Here is a 20,282-nt window from a genome sequence, read left to right on the forward strand (position 1 = left end):
CTTTCTGTCACTCATTAGAAAACAAACAGGTTTCTAAGGGGTAAAAATAAAATATAATAAGATAAAACAGAAACTAACACATCAGAACAAAACAAACAGGAGGGAAAGAACCCAAGAGAAGCTACTAGAATCAGAGACACTCTCATTCACACATTCAGGAATACAATGAGAATACTACACTAGAAGTCACACACACACACACACACACACACACACACATATATATCCTAAAACACATATAAAATTATGTATCTATACGTATACATAAAATAAAAATAAAAACTGAAAATAGAGTAAAATTTTGGAAAAAAAAGCTCTGACGCCGACATGGCATTATGAGACAAAAAAATAATATAAGATTTCCTGCTGGCCATCTACTGCTGGGAATGCAGCCTACCCTTAAGAGGGTTTGTTTTGCCCATGGACTCTTTTGGAGGGAACTAAATTTTCATTTGTAAGAGGTTATTAATTGGAGATTGTTTATGGGTTGGGTGGAGGTATGTGCATGTCTCCTTTCCTCTCGAAGACTCCATCTGGTGCAGACCTGTGCAGGCCCTATGCATGCTGCCACGGTCCCTGTGAGCTCATATGTCTTGTTGATTTAGAGGGCCTTGGTTTCTTAGACCCCGTCTCTCATGCTTTTTCCACCTCCTCTTCCATGGAGTTCCTTGAGCCCTGAGGTGAGGGATTTGATAGAGACATCCCATTTAGGACTGAGTGTCCCAAAGTCTCTACTCTCTGCATACTCTCTGTCTGTCTGTGGGTCCCCCTGTATTTCTTCCCATCTGCTGTAGGAGGAGGTTTCTCTGATGGTAGCAGAACAGAGCATTGGATCTATATGAGTATAGCAAGAGGCCATTAGGAGTTATTATATTGCTACATATATATTTTTAGAAGAGTATTATTTTGTTTTACCATATGTTCCTGGGCTATCTAGTGATGAGTTCTTGGTTACTCAAGCAGTGCAGGGTATAGATTCCATCTCCTGGAGTGGTCTTAAATCAAATCAGGTATTGATTTGTTACTCCCATAAGCTCTGTTGATTTTCTCAAAGAATAAACTCTACTTCCTTGATTCTTTGTATTGTTTTTTTATTTATATTTTATTGATTTTAGTCCTGAGTTTGATTATATCTTGCTGTCTACTCCTTTGGGGTGTGATTTCTCCTTTTCTTCTTTGTTCTAGAGCTTTCTGGTGCACTGCTGAGCTGCTAGTGTGTGATCTCTCCAGCTTTTTTAGACAGGCACTGATTTTTTTTAAATTTCCTCTTAGCTCTGCTTTCATTGTGTCCCCTAAGTTTGGATATACTGTATATTCATTTTCATTCAATTCTAGGGAGCCTTTAATTTCTTTATGTCTTGACCCATTTTTCATTTAGTAGAGAGCTTTTGGTTTCTGTGAGTTTGTTAACTTTCTATTGTTTCTTTTGTTGCTGTCCGGCTTTAATCCTTGGTGGTCCGATAGGCTGCAGGGAGTTATTTTGATTTTCTTGTATCTGTTGAGATTTGCTTTGTATCAGAGTATGTGGTCAATTTGGGAGAATGTTCCATGAGATGCAGAGAAGGTATATTCTTTTGTGTGCGGGTAAAATGTTCTATGAGTATCTGTCAGGTCCATTTGGTTTATAATGTCTGCGAGCTTCAGCATTTCTGTTTAGTTTTTGTGAGAGGGTTTGCAGTCTCCCACTATCAGTGCGTGAGGGTCCATATGTGATTTAAGCTATCATAGTACTTCATTTACAAACTTAGGTGCCCTGTGTTTGGGACAGAGATGGTAAGAACTAAGATGTCATCTTGGTGTATTTTTTTCTTTGATGAATATGTAGTTTCCTTCCTTATCTCTTCTGATTGATTTTGATTGGGTTTATTTTGTTATATATTAAAATGGCTTCCCCAGCTTGCCTCTATCTACCTACCTACCAACCTACCTATCTACCTACCTATGTCTATAACAATAATAATAAAAAAAGAGAAGATATTAGTGCGAGAGTGGGGGCAATGGGAGGGGTGGAGGGAGCTTACCTGAAAAGGGTGGGAGGAAGATGAGGGAAGGGGAAAAGCGATGTAATTCTATTTTAATTTAAAAGGTATTCTAATTAATTGATTAATTAAACACTTTTTACCACAGGACTGAAGAAATATGAATCCATCTATCTTATAATGCAATGGGATACTAAAATAAGCAGCATAAACCTCTGCTCACCAGGGCTGCCTCCATCCGCATCATATCGGTTTCTAGGTCCCAGAAGACGTACAGGTGGAAAGAGAAAATTTGTAAACCAGCTGCGTCCTTGGAAATATGCCCCAGCATTCACGTTCTTTTTAACATTACTAAAACGCAGGTAATATTTTACCTAGGAGGAGCAATAAAAAATATATATAAAACAAAAAAGAAAAATATGACAGGAATCAGAAACAAAACGACTCTTAAAGTATATCAAGAATATGAAATTCTGAAGGTATTTTGATGAGTATCTGAGGAGATTCTGGACTTCAGAAGGTGATGGCAAACCTGTCATGTGGCCCATCACATGTGAGAAATTCTGAAGTGTCAATGACAGTTGGATTTTTGTTGTAGGTTTGTAGTAAGCAGTCACAGCAGGAACTCATGAATACGATGAAGGTATTTTCCCTAGGAGGACATCTGACATGCAAACTAAAATGAGATATGCCAAAAGGGAGCATTCATTCCTTTCCCTTTATGTTAGCCAGCTATTCCTAATAACAAATCTCTTCCTCTCCTGAAAGTGGTTGAGGAGGACAGAGAAGGAAGGAGCTAAGGTAGAAATGTGGCAAGTTGCATAATTACGGCAAGAAAAGGTCACTAATCTTAGAGAACTGAGCAAACTTCAAGGTACACTGCGTTAGGCCAAAAAATCTCTTTGAGACAAACAAACAAATAATTGCAAGAATTAGACTAGAGAAATTGGTTAGATGAGCAAGTACAGGCAGATATGAAACATTCGATGGACACAGTCAAGGACAGATGCTGCTTCTTGGAGAGCTCAAGCCCTAGTCGAAGATATATTTAATCATGTTAAGTTCAAATTTGGTGATAAAGACGCATCTAGAATACTTATGGAAGGGCGGCCGAGGAAAGAGGTTGCATGGTTGGGAGACAATATGCACCAGCCCCACACACTTGTAAAGGGCCTGAGTAAGACGAGGACAGGACAGGGCAGACTATGAATGAAGGCAGAAGATGGAGGCTTGAAACTGTGCTGAAAACATTTCCACACACTGACGCGCCTACGTCAGCTCTCGAGGAACGGGAGCTTAAGGATAGGTGACACATGGAAGTACCAAAGTGACAAGACAGAATAAAGAGAAACCAACGACCCTAGCTGAGGCCTCTCTTTGCCTCCCATGGACAGTTGCTTGTACCTTGAACACAGAATTTTGCCTCTTTATACATTTACATTCTATACCTGGTCATCTCTCTCAACACCAGGCACATTAAGCTCAAAGTAGTGTCTTTGTCTTTCCTTGGTCGCAGTTATGAGAATCATCCCCAGTATTTGTAGATGTCCTGCTTCTGATTCAGTGTGGCCTGTTAAATGCACGTTGTGGAAGTTTAAAAGAAAATGGTCCCTAAAGGTAGTGGCACTATTGGGAGACATGGCTTTGCTGAAGTAGATATGGCCTTGTGGGAGGAAATGTGTCAATTGTGGAGGTGGGCTTTGAGGTCTCATATATGCTTAAGATACCGTCTAATGTGACAGTTCACTTCCTGTTGCCTGCAAGATAAGAATTTTCAGCTCCTTCTCCAGCACCATGCCTGTCTCTGTGCGACTATGCTTCCTGCCATGATAATAGTGAAACCTGTAAAACTGTAACCGCAACTTCAATTAAACATTTCCCTTTACCAGGGTTATGGTGTCTCTTCATAGCAATAGAAACCCTAACTAAGATACATGTGTTCTCAACTGCAATCTAGTTTCTCGGGGAACAGGTCTGTCCTTGACCATGCAACAAGTTCTTAAGACTTCTGTCTTGAAACTCCATTTGAATATTCTGCATCTACCTGTGACCTTTGTCCAATGCAAAGGGCATTCTTAGCGTTTGTGATGATACACTTCCTTTATCATAGCAAGTGTTTTGACCCAGGAAACACGTGCTTACTTCAGTAGCATCAGCAGGGTATACGAAGCTGCTACATCAGACACAGCAGGAGAAGTAATATCCTTAGCTGTCTGGATTTCCCAAGACTCCAGTTTGTGGAGAAAGTCTACTAGGCAGTAAATACAGTTCTTTCATTAGCACAATAACAGACACTGGATCCAATTCCATGCCACAGTCAAGGAACAAGTTCATCATTAAATGCAATAAAGATATGTCTGTTCATTAACTCTCCAGAAATCAGAAGTACAGTTTCAAGGTTTTTTTTTTAAAATATTTACTTTATTTTTAATTATGTATATTCGTGTGTTTCTGTGTGGGGGTATATATGCACATGGGTGTGTCAGATCTCTTGGAGATCGAGTTACAGATGGTTATAAGTTGCCCAGTGTGAGTGTCAAGAACTAACTCGGGTCCTCTGGAAGAACAATATTACCCTCTGTGTTCTCCACTGAGCCACCTCTTCAGCCCCCAGTCATAGGCTTCTATGGAAAACTTTCTCACCTTCTATGGCAAGGGATCGTTGTTGTTTGTGAAGCTGTGGTCAAACACAATAGCAGCCAGAACATTTCTAGAGTTGACAGCTGACCTAATGTAATCTTCCAAATCACTTTCTGAAGAAAACCCTGTAACTGTAGAGAGAGGAAGAATCTAGGAAAGCAGAAGGAACGACAGCGCTTCCTGCCTGTAGGGTGGGAGCTGTGAACACCTGCTGGAGTAAGCTGACTGGTGAAAGTGCCCCAGGGCTAAGGCCTTTCCAGCTTGAGGAGAAATTAGTGGGAAAGGTGTCATACCACGGTTCCATAATATTTACTATCTGAATTAAAAATATGTGGAAGTTGGGGAAGGAAGCCACCTCATGATTTTGGTGTTTGAGCGAGCATATTCCAATAATTGAGATTTTCACTCAATGAGTTTAACTTTGAAATGCAACCTGATTGACCTTAGAAAATGTGTAATTTATATTTTCCTAAGTCAAAATGTTGCAAGGAGGGCCCGCTTGTTCGTCCCAGCTACCTGGCTAGCTTAGCCCTGAAATAACCACACAGAAACTGTATTAATTAAATCACTGCTTGGCCCATTAGCTCTAGTTTTTTATTGGCTAATTCTTACATCTTAATTTAACCCATTTCTATTAATCTGTGTGTCACCACATGGCAATGGCTTACCGGGTAAAATTCCCAGCATCTGTGTCCAGTGGATCCATAGTATCTGACTCTTTCCTTCTTCCAGTATTCAGTTATGTTTTCCGTGCCTACCTAAGTTCTGCCCTATCAACAGGCCAAGGCAGTTTCTTTATTCATTAACCAAGAAAAGCAACACACAGAGGGGACTCCCACATCATCAAAAAAAAATCTTAGTTATTCAATATATAGTCCAATTTTACACAGTACATTGTACACCCTAAAGGATTTCCCTAGAGTCAAAAAGCATGGTTGATGTAAACACAATGTATAGATTTAACAGCTGCTGCAGTATAAATCAAGTTCCATGTAGTTTTACCCTTTAGACTGAGATGGTTTTGCTGGTGTAAATCCCTTCAGCAAATCCTTGATTCCCAAAGGCACACAAGGAAAGCTCCACCGTCATCACTATTGATGGTGCTGGCATTCTCACTAAAGGTGCTCTCGATGCTTGTGTTCCCACCCTTAAAACACCGTCCTCCACACTTGTCACCTGTGCTTCTGGGTGTCACTGTCTCTGCATCTCGCCAGAACTATCATAAATCCAGTTCCCTCAGTGACTCAGCTCCACTCATTTTTGTAAACAAATCCATAAACAACCAAACAGTCCATTCTAAAGCATTCCCTATCATTTTAGCCTATCTTTTCCTATCCAGTAATTATAGGAAGCCTTGGTTGGGTTCAACCCTTGAAAGACCTGCCTTTAAGTGATTATGATGATTGAGTATTCATTTATGTTTGCATAAAAACGAGTATTTTCTGTGTTGGTCAGAAAACAACGGTATAGGCATGATCTAAGAAAGAAGGATGGTTGAGGTTACGGACTCAGGACCTGACCCTGATCCCGATGCTCCTGAGGCAGAAGAGCTGGACTGTATGCTTATTCAAAGAGAGGACTTCACTAGAGGGAAGTCCACAGAATTTCTAATAGTATTTGCCTCCTTGAGAAACTGGGGTAAATAGATCCAAGAGTGTGAAGAAGGTAAGTGAGGAACTGTAAACTTAAACCAGTTCTACATAGCTTCTCTGTTATCCACTGTGCTCTGGATATGCCTCGAGCATGTAGCTCAATTGTTACAGTCACAACTTGGAGGAGGTAGGAGCTTTAAAAGGTGCATGTGGAAAATAGTTAAGCCATTGGAGGGATTTCTCTGGGCGGGGGGGGGGTGGCTAATGAAGTTTTTGCAGGTCCCAGGTTAGCTCCTATGTGAGAGGGTGGTTAGAAAAGAGCTGGTCTGGAACTGTTATATGTAGCTTGTAGCTTCCTGTCTCTCCGTATGACCTTTCTCTACCAAATGTGCTTCTACCACAATGCCGTCTACTCCACTGTGATATAGCCAGGATACAGATGGGGACACCAATCTTGTCCTTTTCACTTCCAAAACTATGTGTTAAATAAACTTTTCTTTATAAGCCACCTGTGTCAGGTACTTTTTTACACTTACATAAAATGGACTCAGATATAACCTTCTATGGATTGTGCAATACTGTTTTAAATAATTGACCACTACTAATTCAGAATAAAGACATGTTTATCCTGTGTGTCTCTGCTGAACACAGCAATGCTCCTTATACTATTCCGGCCCCGAGTTTTAAAGCTCATTCAGAAACAATGCGGACTTAGTATCACAGAGCTGGAGAATAATTTGTAAAACAATCAATTGATCATCTAATGTTAATATATTATTTTGTTTTGGGGGGTATAGAGAAAAAAAGTTAAGAGAAACTTAACTTTCAAGTTTAACCAGTTTTATAATAGCATACTTAGAAAGCTGACCCTTGGCTATGAGGATATCCTGTCGTGTTTTGTGTGGAAGATAATTGTCCAGGTAAAAAGATAATGTTTTTGCTAAAATAATTGAATAATATGCTTTTATGAAAATCTTAACTAACCTTTCATATGGAAGTTTAAATCCTTTTTCACATTTTCAATAATATTCTGTACCGTGGTGCTGTTGGAAGGCACGTAGGCCAGTTCCCAAGGATGAGAACTGGTGAAGATGTGGATGAAGGAAGGAACACCACTGACTGGCCGATGAGGATAACGGACAGATTCAATCTTTTTTATAGGAAGAAGTTTGCGTGTTGCCAAAAGCACAACACTGAATACAAACATCAGGACTATTTCAGTAACCAAAGCCCCAAACTTCCGCCTCTAAAAGAATTAAAGAAGAACAATATCATGTTAGTTTTTCTAAGAGGTCATTGATTTAACAAATGACAATTTGTATGTATTGAGTTAATAAGAGACATCGTTCAGTTAACACACGTGACCAAAAAGCAAGGCTTTACTTTGGGACAGAAAAATTTCATAGACTGCCATTTTCTCTGTCCTATGAAATACTCTGCTATTGCCCCACTCTGTGTAGATTCTATGTCTGGAATAGGGAGCCCCAGCCCTGGAACCAAGAAAAGTAAAACTGTATACATCAAAAGGCAGTGATTGCGATGGGAGAATTAGTGTCGGCCCACTCTGAGCTTCTGCAAGAACACTACGCAGAGCTCAACTTACCTTTAAAGTCAAGTTCTTCCACAGAAGAATCACAAGTTTTTTGGTCTCCAGTGAAGCCATTCTTCTGTACGGAGTGGATGTTCAATTCCGGAGGAAGTAAACATGTTTTTAAAGAAAAGAAAATGAAGATTACTTGAATCTTCAGATATGGTGTTTCATTTGTAACACCCATTATAGGTCTGAAAATCTGGGCGGGGGGGGGGAGTTTCAACAGGCAAGAGAGAGAACCCGGTGGTATAAAGACTTAAAGGGGGAATCTTGGATTAGGAAGGGTTAAATTTGGGTAGTGGCTGGAAGGGCAGGGTAGAGGAGGTAATATGTGAAGAGATAAATACCTCCAAAGACCTTCAGAAATGTTGTATGGGGACCTGCATGCTACTACAGAAGCGCGCGCGCGTGCGCACACACACACACACACACACACACACACACACACACACACAGAGGAGAGGGGGGTTGTAACTTTGTAACTTTTGGAGTTGTTGGCCAGTAAGGTCCCTCCAAACATTAAAGGCTATTGCCAGCGCTATTGGCTACACTCCAGAACTTGGATGTAAGACCATAATTCTGAAGACACTGCACCCTTGAGTTAAAGGACACGAAAAAAGAATCAAGTTGGTTCTCATCTGGAAGCTTCATCCCTAACTGCCTAGCTTTTGTGGTGCTGAAAGACACTATTGGTTCTCTGGAGCAAGGAAAGTTATGAGCACTCTCACCCAGCTCTGAACTTTGTAAGCTACAGTAATGACTGGAGTGGTAAGATAAGCCCACTGGTATAGTACAATACCATATACAATAATATAGGCAATACTATGTACAATAGTACCATAAATGTTATGGGAGTAACCAATGACTGATTTAAGTCTTTCACCAGAAGATGAAACCTATACCTATCATAATTATGAGGGCCAAGAACTCTGTGGTCAGGCAGATCATGGACGCCCCCAGAGAGAACCTACTACTGTTATTCTGCTAAATGGACACAGTATTAAACTGAATACTAATGGCTTGTCATTATAAAAGATTGTTAATCCATCTCCCTATCTTCATCAGACAAGAATCTGTTTGCTGTAAATAGAGATCAACACAGAGACATACAGCTGACCCAAGTACACAGAATAAGAGACTGCATCTGTATCTCTATCAGGGAGCATTGTGGAAGAGGGGACAGAAAGAGTGTAAGAACCAGAGGTGCTATACAACTGCAGGTAAACAGTGTCTTCAGAACACGACAGGGCATCTGCACAGATGAGCTCATAGTATTTATGACAACATGGGCAAGACCTGGGGAAGTGAACCTTAGGTCAAAGCCCAACATGTGGGGAGATGAACACAAAGTCCCATTCCATCCAACTAGGTGTTGGTAATTGATATGTCCTTTAGGGGTGTGGCCCATGGCTCATCGACCACATTCTAGTGGAAGACCACACACCCAAGCATATATGGGCAGCATAAACTACTCAATGAATTTTTAAAAAAATTTAAAAAGGACCATGTTGAGTGACTAGAGGAGGGAAGGAATTGGTGGAGGAGGCAAATATGATCAGAATGCATTGCACAAAATTCTCAAAGAAGTAATAAAAAGTTTTAAAGCAAAAAATAATATCTAGCAGCATGTGACCTTTAGACAAGTAAATTACTTAAATTGTATTCATTTAATTTTCTAATACAGTTTGAAAGTAACTAATCACTTGGGGTATCTGAGTAGTTATATAGTCTTACATTGAAAATGTATTCAGCATCTGTGGAGATCCTAACATCTACAAAATGTCATGCACTAAACAAAGATTAATTACTTTGTTATCCAAATTTACAATACGGAAATAACTACCACCAATAAGGGGAGTGGTTTGTAACAAACTGAACATTTATGTTTATGTTCCTACCAGACTCATATGCTAAATCCTAACAGCAAAGACGATGTTATTTAGAAATGGGAACGTTGAGCGGTGATGTCAGTGGGATTGCTACCTGTACATGAAGCCCCAGAGACAGCCAGCCTCTCCATCTCATCTGTCTGTCGTGTGAGTACATGCAGACATTAGAGCCCCCGTGTGTCAGGAAAGAGACTTCCCAAGACACTGATCTGCCGGCACTTTCGTTTCAGACATTCCGGCCTCCTGAAAACCCACCAAAATTTCCTGCAGTTTGTAAGTCACATAGCCAGTGGATTTTGTTGTAGCCTCCAAATAAACTACGAAGAGATTAATTCTTAAATTTAATGAATATTATATCTATAATATGCTTTATACTAGGTACACATATATAGTTGGGAAAAATGAAATCCATTTCTTATGGAGTAGATGACATGGCAGGTACTGATGTTAAAACCGCAGCTTTTATCTTAACAGGAATAAGAACCACTTGGTGTTACCATGACTTAGCAACACAGATTTAGGTTACCCCAAATTCCACGTTCCAATGTGAAAGCAGTTTTACAGGGCTTTCAGAATTTTACAGAACAATGAAAGTCTCAAATCAAAACAACTTTAAGATGCATTGGTGGGTCCACCAGAGAGTTGGTGCGACCAGATAGGGAGAGCTATTTCGTAAGGCCCTGGATGCTGTCTGGTGACATGCTTAGCTCTTGGGGCGGTGGAAACCAGTGTTCCACTAAGTTAATAGCTTCTAAGAGGTTTTTATTTATTACCACAAGGTATCGGTTCAGATGTGGACTGTCCCTGGAGGCTAACACCAGACCAAGATAAAGTAATTAGCTCCTGAACCTACGGACGTCTAGTCTCCCCTCGGTGCTGAAATCCCAGTGGTCTATCAGTCTCTGCAGACATAGACTTCTTCCTGAAGGTCTTGTTGCTGCTGTTGTTGTTGTTCACAGCCAGACACAGCTTCTTGTCAGGGATTTCATTCACTTGGGCAACCATCATCACTCTTCCTAGCTGAAATCAGGCGTGTAGGTTCAGATTCCCACCACTGAGCACAGCCTTGCATAGCTGGCAGAATTTTGGGGGGGAGGCAGCTCTGAGGCAGGCCAAGAGTTGGAGCTCAGAGCCATAAAGGAGAGTCATTAAAGCTTTATTTAATCTTAAGTGTGCTGAGGATGACTCTGAGGGAGACTGTCAGTTACAGGAACTGTAATCTAAATTCAGGCACAGTAGATTTGATAATCAGGGACCTTGTCAGCACGTGCAAGCACACATGTGCACACGTGCACCCGCACACACACGCACAATTATCCTCTGGAAAAATGATGCTCAGGTAAACTATTTAATATTTTGGAATACAACAAATATAACATGACCATAATATTACTAGAAAAATCTCTAGTACTGTTTTCAAATAATTATTTATTATTATTGTTGTGTGTATACATTACATGGCCATAACAGAAGTTAAAAATAAAATATATCCCAAGAAAATGGAAACCAAAAAGAGTACAGAAGTAGCTGTGTTATATTTTTGGTTGTGAGCCTAGCCTTTAACGGCTGAGCCATCTCTCCAGCCCAAGGGTGAAGTGCAGGAGCCTTTGCATTCAAATCCTACACAGTCCAAACGTTTCTATTCTGTGTGTTCCAGACGAAGGGAAAATGTGCGGCTAGTTTGTTTCCTTCTCCTCTCCCTCACTCCCTTCCTCTCTCCCTCCCTCCCTGCCCCCTCTCTCTTTCTTTTGAGACAGGGCCTCACCCTGTAGATCTGGCTGATCTACAACTCAAGGGGCACTGATGGAGCATCCTGCCTCTTTGCCTTTAACCTCCTGTGACCTTGCACCCTGAGCTGTGGTCCTGGCATTATCCTCATTCCTTAAATAACAAATTGAAGGGGATGGGGAGCAGCAGAAATAGAGAAACAGGGACAGATAGACAAAAAGAGAAAGACAAAGAGAAAGGAAAATTAAGCTCCCGGGCATCTGAAAGCAGTAGACACAAGGGAAGGCGGAAAGACTCACCACCAGGGCTCCAATTTAGCAACTTTAACCCCTAGCACCTTATCCACTGAAAAGCACCAGACCGCCTAGTTGGAGAGAATCGTCCTGCACCCAGTGCCTTAGCCAACCGTCCTGCAGGGCAGTGCTCTCCTTCCCAAGGATGCGACCTGGCCTCGTGCAAACCAATTAAAAGTACAGGTGTGTGTGTGGGGGGGGGGGGGGGGGGGGCACGACCCAGAGTCACGTGCTAAGTAAGGTGAACGGTCAAGGAGAGTCAGGAGCAGGGGGAGGAGACCAAGGCACGAGCTGGAGAAGGAACAGGGGCTGGGCTGTGAGTAGCGGGAACCAGGAAAACAGGACCATGGAGCATATGCCACGACCATATGTTTCTCCTGCTCCCTAAATTCATCAACACAGGGGGAAACAGTATGTGAGGGGTGGTGGGGAGCTGTAGGCATACACAGTAGCTGGGGGGCCAGTAGGGGCGCTAGAGGAGAGAGCAAACCAAGCTTGGAGTCCAAGCCCAGACCTCTGCTTGCTCCAAATCCTTCTCAGCATCACCTACTACTTACTCAGCCCACCACGCACCACCCTTTGCTTCCTTTCCAAAACGTCCATAATTTCAGCAGCATAGGGTTCCACTGACACCCCCCCCCCCCCCCACACACACACACACTCTCCTTCCCTCACGTCCTTCTCTCTCTCTCCCTCGCTCCCCAGGACTGGATCAATTGCCACATTTCTCAGTCCTTTCCAGTTTAGCTTCATGTTAGAATCACAGGCTCTGTGTTCTGGCAAGCACCGCAAGTTCTCTATCCCTGATGTGTGTGATAGGAATTTATTATTAAGTCTCGGCGCCAGAAGAGCGGGAACTAACGTGACCTTACGCCTTGTCAACAGAGGGCGCTGTGGGAACACCGCAGAATAATTTTTTTTTTTTTTTTTTTTTTTTTGGCTCTGGCCTGGCACCTGCCCTTATTAGTGTGAACCGCGTTCCCTGGCGCTCACAGAGCCAGCCACAGAGCCAGCCACAGCTGTCTGCTTCTCCGCGGGAACCTGCCCCTGTCAACAACCCAGACCCAAAAGCTGTTTTCACAGTTTAGGCAGCTCATGCACTCGGGAGTGTAGCTGCTTGAAAAATCTCTGCGACAGCTGTGGTCCAGAGCTCAGGACCTATCCTTGGATGTTTTCAGTCATTGGCGATATCCAGTCAGGGTTAGTAACTCTTTAAACTTTGTGCAAATTACAACGTGATATCTTCTCTCAAGGGAACAGTGACTGGCACACCTGAAACCTTGGTCAAACCTTTGAGCACCTGCCAATCTCAATGACAAAAATGAAGTAGCAAAACCTACCTTCTGATCCTGAGACGATTCGATGATACAGTCATGGAGCGTGGATAGTGGAAGACCCACTCGTGTTTTCTGTTGGGGAGGAAACCCAAAGAAAACTGTACTGTTGCTACAGCAATAAGACATAGGTTGGGTTCTCGATGCCATTTTGTTGCTAGTTAGTTTTTGTTGGTTTGTTGTTTTTTTCAGAGAGAATCCACTAATTACATCTTATGCCTAAGTGTGATTGGGCATTCATATGATTTATCTTCCTACTTTTGCGAATCTGTGTGAGTCCTTGGTTTTAATTCTTTAGATAAGAGGCTGAGGACCTGGGAAACCCTGTCCTTCTTAATGATAGAATCACAAGTGTATGCAGCTCAAAACACACTATTAAAAAATGTTTTCTTTCTCTTCTGGGACTTTGCATGTTCTTGGTGAAAAGACTCTTGATTTGACTTTGGGAAATTACTACCCGACTGGCCTTTTAATCTTTGGCAGCAGTGGTGTGCTTCCATGAATATGTGTATGTTCTGGAAAAGATGACTTGTCTCAGGCCTTATACACATACACTCCTCCCATACACACCAGCTGCTAGAACACAGTGAGACTGCTCTTCACATTGCCCTATCTATTCCACCGTACTTTTCGGATGTTTCTGTTCTCAGAATACTCAAGACCTTGTCTCCACCCTGGTAAATGCTGCTCTTTCTTGTTTCTAGAAGGGAAAAGGGGGTATTTCAGCAACAGCTTTAAATCCATACATAATATATTCACAAGTGACTCATCTAAGTCTATAACGAAGGGGATAAATGTTCTCCAACAGGGAAATCTTTATTATGTGAATATATTTACACAAAATTATATGTACACACACACACATGCCCCTGTCCAGACCCAAGTAGAGTTGAATAAAGACATCCTAATCGCTGGCTGTAACTGAATCTCAAGGCACCACTTTTGCATGATCACTTTCTGGGTTATCTACGTTGGCAAAGGTCAGGAAGACTTGCTCCAGGGTGATCTGACTGATGGAATAGTCTTCTAAATTGTATTCCTCTTTTGCTTTCTCCAGAATGCCAAACACCTTCAGCAGCAACAGAAGACATGCAGTCACCATTGACAAGTTCCCTCCAGACCCCGACCCAGAGAAGTCTCTCCTTCTGCTCCCCAAGGTCCCCTGGGCTCACACTAGAGGACAGAAGGACAGAAGGGTAAGAGGGGAAAGATGGAGGAACAGGTAATTGAGAAACCAAGAGCAGGCAGGTCTCTGTCCAGTTCTCTCGATGGACAGAGACTAATCATGGGATTTAGGGGCAAAAATAAAAGGCAACTAAATTCTAAAGGTATTTGAAAAGCAACATAAATGTGCTCCTGCCTCACAATGCTAGGCACGATTCCACTGCCTGGACCCCAGACTCCCCATCATTAGTCCTTGCCTATCGTTAGTGCATACAAGTGCATGGTTTCAGGCGTCACCTTTCCCCAGCTGTTGTCCTTGCTGGGAATGTAGTAATTAAGGATCCCTTGATTCTCTTGCTTCAGCTCACTACCTAGGGCAGAAAAATAGGACAGGTGAGTGATCTTACCAATTTCATTTAAAACTTCCAAAATAATGTTACATCTACATAGTAGTATATACAGTGAAGAAACTAATGGGTCTAAACATAAGTGGATAGGATCAAGTGTTCAAAAGCATGAGCCTTATGGGGGACATTCTCATCCAAGCCACCAGAGCCAGCATGGCTACTGTTTTCAGAAGATTTATTACTGAGGAAACTGTATTGTCATGGAATACAAGGCAGTTATTGAGCATACATTGTTCAACTCACTTGTCTAATGTTAGATACTTGTCCTCCTAAAATTAACATGAGTCTTTACTGCTAAACCAATGCTGAGAATGTGGGCTGGGGCAAAGTACTCCTGGTCATGCATCTTCCTATGGTGGCTTTGGAGGGGAGCAGGGATGACACCGCCTCAATATTCTTGTGATTATACAATCTTGCTGCCACATAAAAGGAAATACCCAGACAGCATACAGGCCACCAAAGTCTGTTAGTTTGTTTTACAAGTGTGTAAGAATTCACTAGTACAATCAGAAAGAAAATAGCAGTATCCTGTATGAATTTTGAACACATACTTGTTTATATCTGAATTGTGTATTTGTAGAATAAATTGACTTGGATTTAAAAATTGAAAGTAACTCATATGTAGTTATAGTGATGTGGGATTTTCTTTAATATCAGCCCTAAAGGATGCATTGACACACATTTTTTTTATTATATAATGTTTCAAACACAGAACTTAATTATTTGAAATCAACACACAGGAAGCCTCCCATTCAGGTCAAATAATAACAAAGCAGCTGCTCCCACATGACACCTTCCAGCCTCTGCCCCAATAAAATGTCTCCAGTGTCTTCAGTGTAATTGAGTAAAACAACCCATTATACATTATTTTCTTTTGTTTTTATCTTAATGGTTTGATTTTGCCCATTTTTAGTCCTCCTACTTGGTAGATAAGTCATCTACCCCCGATCTATATTTTAAGCCCAGTTGGGTAAAGTTTCTAATCCTTCCTTCATTGAACACTGTTTAAAAGGTTTATTCATGGCATTCATATCGTCATAGTTAACTCATTATCTTTTCTGCACCAGTCAGTATATTAATATCCTATACTTTACTTTCATTTGACTGCTGAGAGTTGTTTCTTATATCAGAATGTTGCGATTATCTTTTTTTTTTAAATCTAACCCTTAGCACAGGTGATTTAAATGTTTACAGTCTGTTTCTAGACATGGAATTTCTGGGTCACTGCCCTTTTCAGTATTTTTTTAAGTCAAATTTCAGCTTACATTTGAAGATACAGAGAACTGCAGAGATGCTGCCCCCACCATTCACAATGAGACTCTTTCTTGAATATGTGTGTTCTGTGATAGGCAAACACTGAACAAATGACTAAGGCAGCATCTGTGGAGACAAGTGCCTACCGTGGAAGATGACAGGAGAATCTGTTTACATAGGAAGATACTGTAAACTGGCTGAACAAAACCAAACACTTAAATAAAAAATTAACTCCCAAGTGCCAAATATTGGGTTAGTGAGAGAATATGGGGCTAGGGTTTTATATTGTTTGCATTCATTTAAAATTATCATATGTATTACTAAAACATTTATCAATTATATGCTATGTGATTAGACAGAGAGCATTCATTTAGCCCAGTGGTTCTCAAGCCCCCAGCTGAGACCCTTTAATACAGCTCCTCATGTTGTGGTAACCCCCAACCATAAAATTATTTTCATTGCTACCTCATAACTGTAATTTTGCTATTGTTATGTGCTGTGGGAATTCCTTCAGCCAATCGTCTTTAAGATATCAGTGCACTTGGGTGTGGTCTCTTATGCTATAAATGCAGCCGTAAAGCTTGCCTGTGCTCGTTCTCTCTCCAGTGCTGGATTCAGTTCCGGTTCCCTGTTCAAGCAGAGGACTGTGATCTGTAAGTCTATCCCTGAACAGAGAACCCTTTATTATACTCAGTTCTGAGCTAGTGTAGAATTACTTATAACATCCATCTTTAGTTATGAGTCATAATATAAATATCTAATATACAGGATGTCTGATAAGCGATCATCAAAGGAGTCAGGACTCAGGTTGAGAACCACTGGTCTGGCCTTTTGTTTTCTGTTCAGAATGAGGAAGGTTCTCACTGTGTAGGCCAGGTTGGTCTTGAACTTTCAGTCCTCCTGCCTCAGCCTCCCTGGTGCTGGCATTCAATTTTAAATGTGTACTACCGAATAAACCCAGCCCAATACTCACCATTAGTTCTTATGCAGATGTTTCTCCAACATTTTCAATTAATCTGAAAATTTTCACCTGCATATTCTTCAGAAAGAACTTATGGGAACAATAATGCCTGGATTTTTGTTTTTGAGACAGGGTTTCTCTGTAGTTTTGGAGCCTGAACTGGAACTAGTTTTGTAGACCAGGCTGGCCTCAAACTCACAGAGATATACCTGTCTCTGCTTCCCGGATGCTGGGATAACAGGCATGAATGACCACAGCCCGGTGCCTGTTTTTTTTTGTGACTCTGAATCCTTAAGATCATTTTGGGGTTAAAATTTTTTGTTTCCATTTTTTCTTCCCCGCATTTCTTAAATATATTTACAAGCTGTTGTTTTAAAACATTCTTGTCAAAGATTTGTGTAACATGGAGGGCCTGCTTGTTAGGGTTTCTGTCCTGCCCAGTACCCCACAGCTGGCAAGCTCCAAAGAAAATCACACAGAGAGTCTGCATTACTTATAAACTGATTGACCCATTAGCTCAGGCTTCTTATTAGCTCTTGTAGCTTTTATTAACCCATTGTTCTTATCTATGTTAGCTACATGGCTCGGTACCTTTCTCAACAGGGCAGCTCACATGCTGCTTCTTCGGTGGTCTGGGCTGGAATGGGGGAAGAGCTTCCTTCTTCCCAGAATACTCCTGTTCTCATCACCTTGCCTCTACTTCCTGTCTGGGTGACCTGCTTATACTTCCTGCCTGGCCAATCAGCATTTATTTAAAACATGATTGACGGACTGGAGAGATGGCTCATTGGTTAAGAGCATTGCCTGCTCTTCCAAAGGTCCTGAGTTCAATTCCCAGCAACCACATGGTGGCTCACAACCATCTGTAATGAGGTCTGGTGCCCTCTTCTGGCCTGCTTGTATACATTGTATACATAATAAATACACACAGACAGAACATTGTATACATAATAAATAAATATTTTAAAACATGATTGACAAAATAAAAACAATTCTCCCGCAACAGATTGGAGGATGGCTCAGTTGGTAAAGTGCTTGCTGCATAAGCATGGGGACCTAGGCTTGAATCCCAGAACCCACATAAAAGCCTAGGTGTGGTGGCATTCACTTCTAATTCCCTGTGTTGGAAAGGTAAAGACAGGTGAATCTCTGGGGCTCACTGGCCAACCAGCCTAGCCTACTTGGTCTTGGTGAGGTCTAAACCAGTAAGAGATTATGACATAGCAATAACAAAACACCATGTCTGGGGAGATGGCTCAGTCAAGAAAGTGAGTGCTGCCCAAATATGGGGACCTGAGTTAATATCCCTAGCACCCACATAAAGCTGGGAGTGCTAGCCTATGCTGTCACCCCAGTGCTAGCAGGGCAGAGACAGGTTATTCCTAGAGTCAGTTTTGTCAAATTGGGAAGCTTCATACTGAGTGAAAGGCATTGCCTCAAAAGTCAGAGAGCAACTGAGGACCTCACTGACCTGAGGACTCCACCGACCTCTGTCCTCCACAGTCACATGTACGTACACATACACTTGCATGTATAGGAGCACATACCCACATGACAAAAACATACACTACACACCTATGTAATATGGGTGGCTCGAATGGAAGGATATCTGAGGTTTTCTTCTGGATTCCTCATGCATACACACATGTGAACATACAGTGAGACACACACACACATGCACACATGCTTGATCTATTCATTCTGCTTTTCTTCTGCTTGTCACTGACTTACTTGGCTGTTGGTCTACAGAGTGAGCTATACTAAAGGGCAGTGATTTCATTAGAATATGCCTTGGCGCTTGACTTTCATGTTCGGTCTGTCTTCTTTGGCTTCAGGAACACGACTGACAAGTTTCAGTACTGCTTCTCTTCTGCTGACTTCACTCCCTTTGTGACCAGCTTCCCTGGCCTGTCCCTGCCTTACTTCACTTTCCCACAGATCCATATATACATTAGTTTGTTTTTCCCTGTTGTTCTCTTCTGCAATATCCATTTCCTTTGCACACTGCATGTTGTTTATTCTTTAGTTAAGTATTTACGAAACTTTGCTGAGAAAATCCTCTCCAAGGCTGTTGGCTGTCCTGTAGATCCTTCTATTGTTTCGTCAGCCAGTTTCTTTGTTCTTCTATTATGGTGCCTATCCCACTTGTGGCACGTTGTGAGGTAATGTCTTTCTGTTTTATTGCACTGTGCTTCCATCATGCCAGGGTTTCTGCTTTTCACTGGCAGCGCTTTCTGCGGAGATCAACCACAACCTTGCCAATTCCTTGTGCCTGTGGGAGATGAATTGCCTTGTAGTTTAGGAATGTAGGAAGTGGAGTAGGGCAAAATGCTTGTAGCTTCACAGCTGAGAGTCTTCTAGGATCTATTAACAGACAGCAGCAAGGGAGCTCTGCCACATGCTCTTCCGATCCTTCTAATCCAAGCCTGGCTAAGGCGCACTTTCCTCCAGAGCAGAGCTGTGCTTTCTTCTGCTTGGAAGAAGATGCTGTGGAGGACTGACTTTTATCCACTTTGAAGGCCCTGCCTTTATGTGGCCCTCTCAGCATGTGCTCCCCAGAGACAGCCCAAGGCATCACCTCAGATCCCAGCAAAGGCATGGCTGTTAGCTTCTAGGATTTATATTTTCTTACAGCTTATTTTTCTGTTTTATTTCTTTTATGTTTTTCCTTCCTGTTATTAATATGTTATCTTTGGGGCTAAGAGGGAAAATACTTTATTTTTGAGCCTATTATTTCATTAAAACATTTTGTTACAATTTTATAAGATTCTAGATTAATTTTATCCACAATGCTTTTCAGAGATAAAATCTATATTGAAGACAAGAATCATTCTATTTCTGACATTTTTTTATAAAACAAATATATGGTTATTTAAATTTCCTTGAGTTTATATAAAACTTATATGCTAAAAGCATCCGCTTTTGGTGGAGGAAGGTCATTGGCTAATAAAGGAACTGCCTTGGCCCATTTTATTGGTTAGAGGATAGGTGGGAGGAGTAAACAGAACAGAACGCTGGGAGGAAGAGGAAGTGAGCTCAGACTCGACAGCTCTCCTCTCGGGAGCAGACACCTGAGAGAGACGCCATGCTCCTGGCTCCTGGGCAGACGCACGCTATGAAGCTCCGACCCAGGATGGACATAGGCTAGAATCTTCCCGGTAAGCGCACCTAGGGGCGCAACACAGATGATTAGAAATGGGCTAAGTTAATATGTGAGAATTAGCTTAGAAGAGGCTAGATAGAAATGGGCCAAGCAGTAATTAAATGAATACAGTTTGTGTGTTGTTATTTCGGGGCATAAGCTAGCCGTGCAGGCGGCCGGGGTGCTGGGAACGCAGCCCCGCCGCCCCTATTACTACACGCTTTCTTGTGGTAACCCCACAAGAAATGCTTACTCAACTGCCCTCTGGCTAAGGGTTATTTCTTATTTTTAAGGATTAATATCTACTC

General features: G+C 41.7%; 2 protein-coding genes across 2 annotated transcripts in view; both read right to left on the bottom strand.

The window, feature by feature from the left end:
- The window catches only part of LOC121457683 (phospholipid-transporting ATPase ABCA3-like), an 80,798-nt gene extending 72,924 nt beyond the window's left edge, over positions 1-7,874 (bottom strand). Inside the window, 4 exon segments of the mRNA XM_041666605.1 lie at positions 2,203-2,353; positions 4,623-4,750; positions 7,196-7,457; positions 7,815-7,874. Coding sequence (XP_041522539.1) covers positions 2,203-2,353; positions 4,623-4,750; positions 7,196-7,457; positions 7,815-7,874 — 601 coding nt within the window.
- A 6,100-nt stretch (positions 7,875-13,974) lies between these two features.
- The window catches only part of LOC121457937 (phospholipid-transporting ATPase ABCA3-like), a 95,949-nt gene continuing 89,641 nt past the window's right edge, over positions 13,975-20,282 (bottom strand). Inside the window, exons 29-30 of the mRNA XM_041667023.1 lie at positions 14,508-14,581; positions 13,975-14,115 (exon numbers count right to left, since the gene is read on the bottom strand). Coding sequence (XP_041522957.1) covers positions 13,975-14,115; positions 14,508-14,581 — 215 coding nt within the window. The remainder of the gene's footprint in view (positions 14,116-14,507; positions 14,582-20,282) is intronic.

This window comes from Microtus oregoni, unplaced genomic scaffold (genome assembly GCF_018167655.1).
Source record: "Microtus oregoni isolate MIOR12 unplaced genomic scaffold, Mior012 000016F_ref0000370, whole genome shotgun sequence".
In the NCBI taxonomy this organism is placed as follows: domain Eukaryota; kingdom Metazoa; phylum Chordata; class Mammalia; order Rodentia; family Cricetidae; genus Microtus; species Microtus oregoni.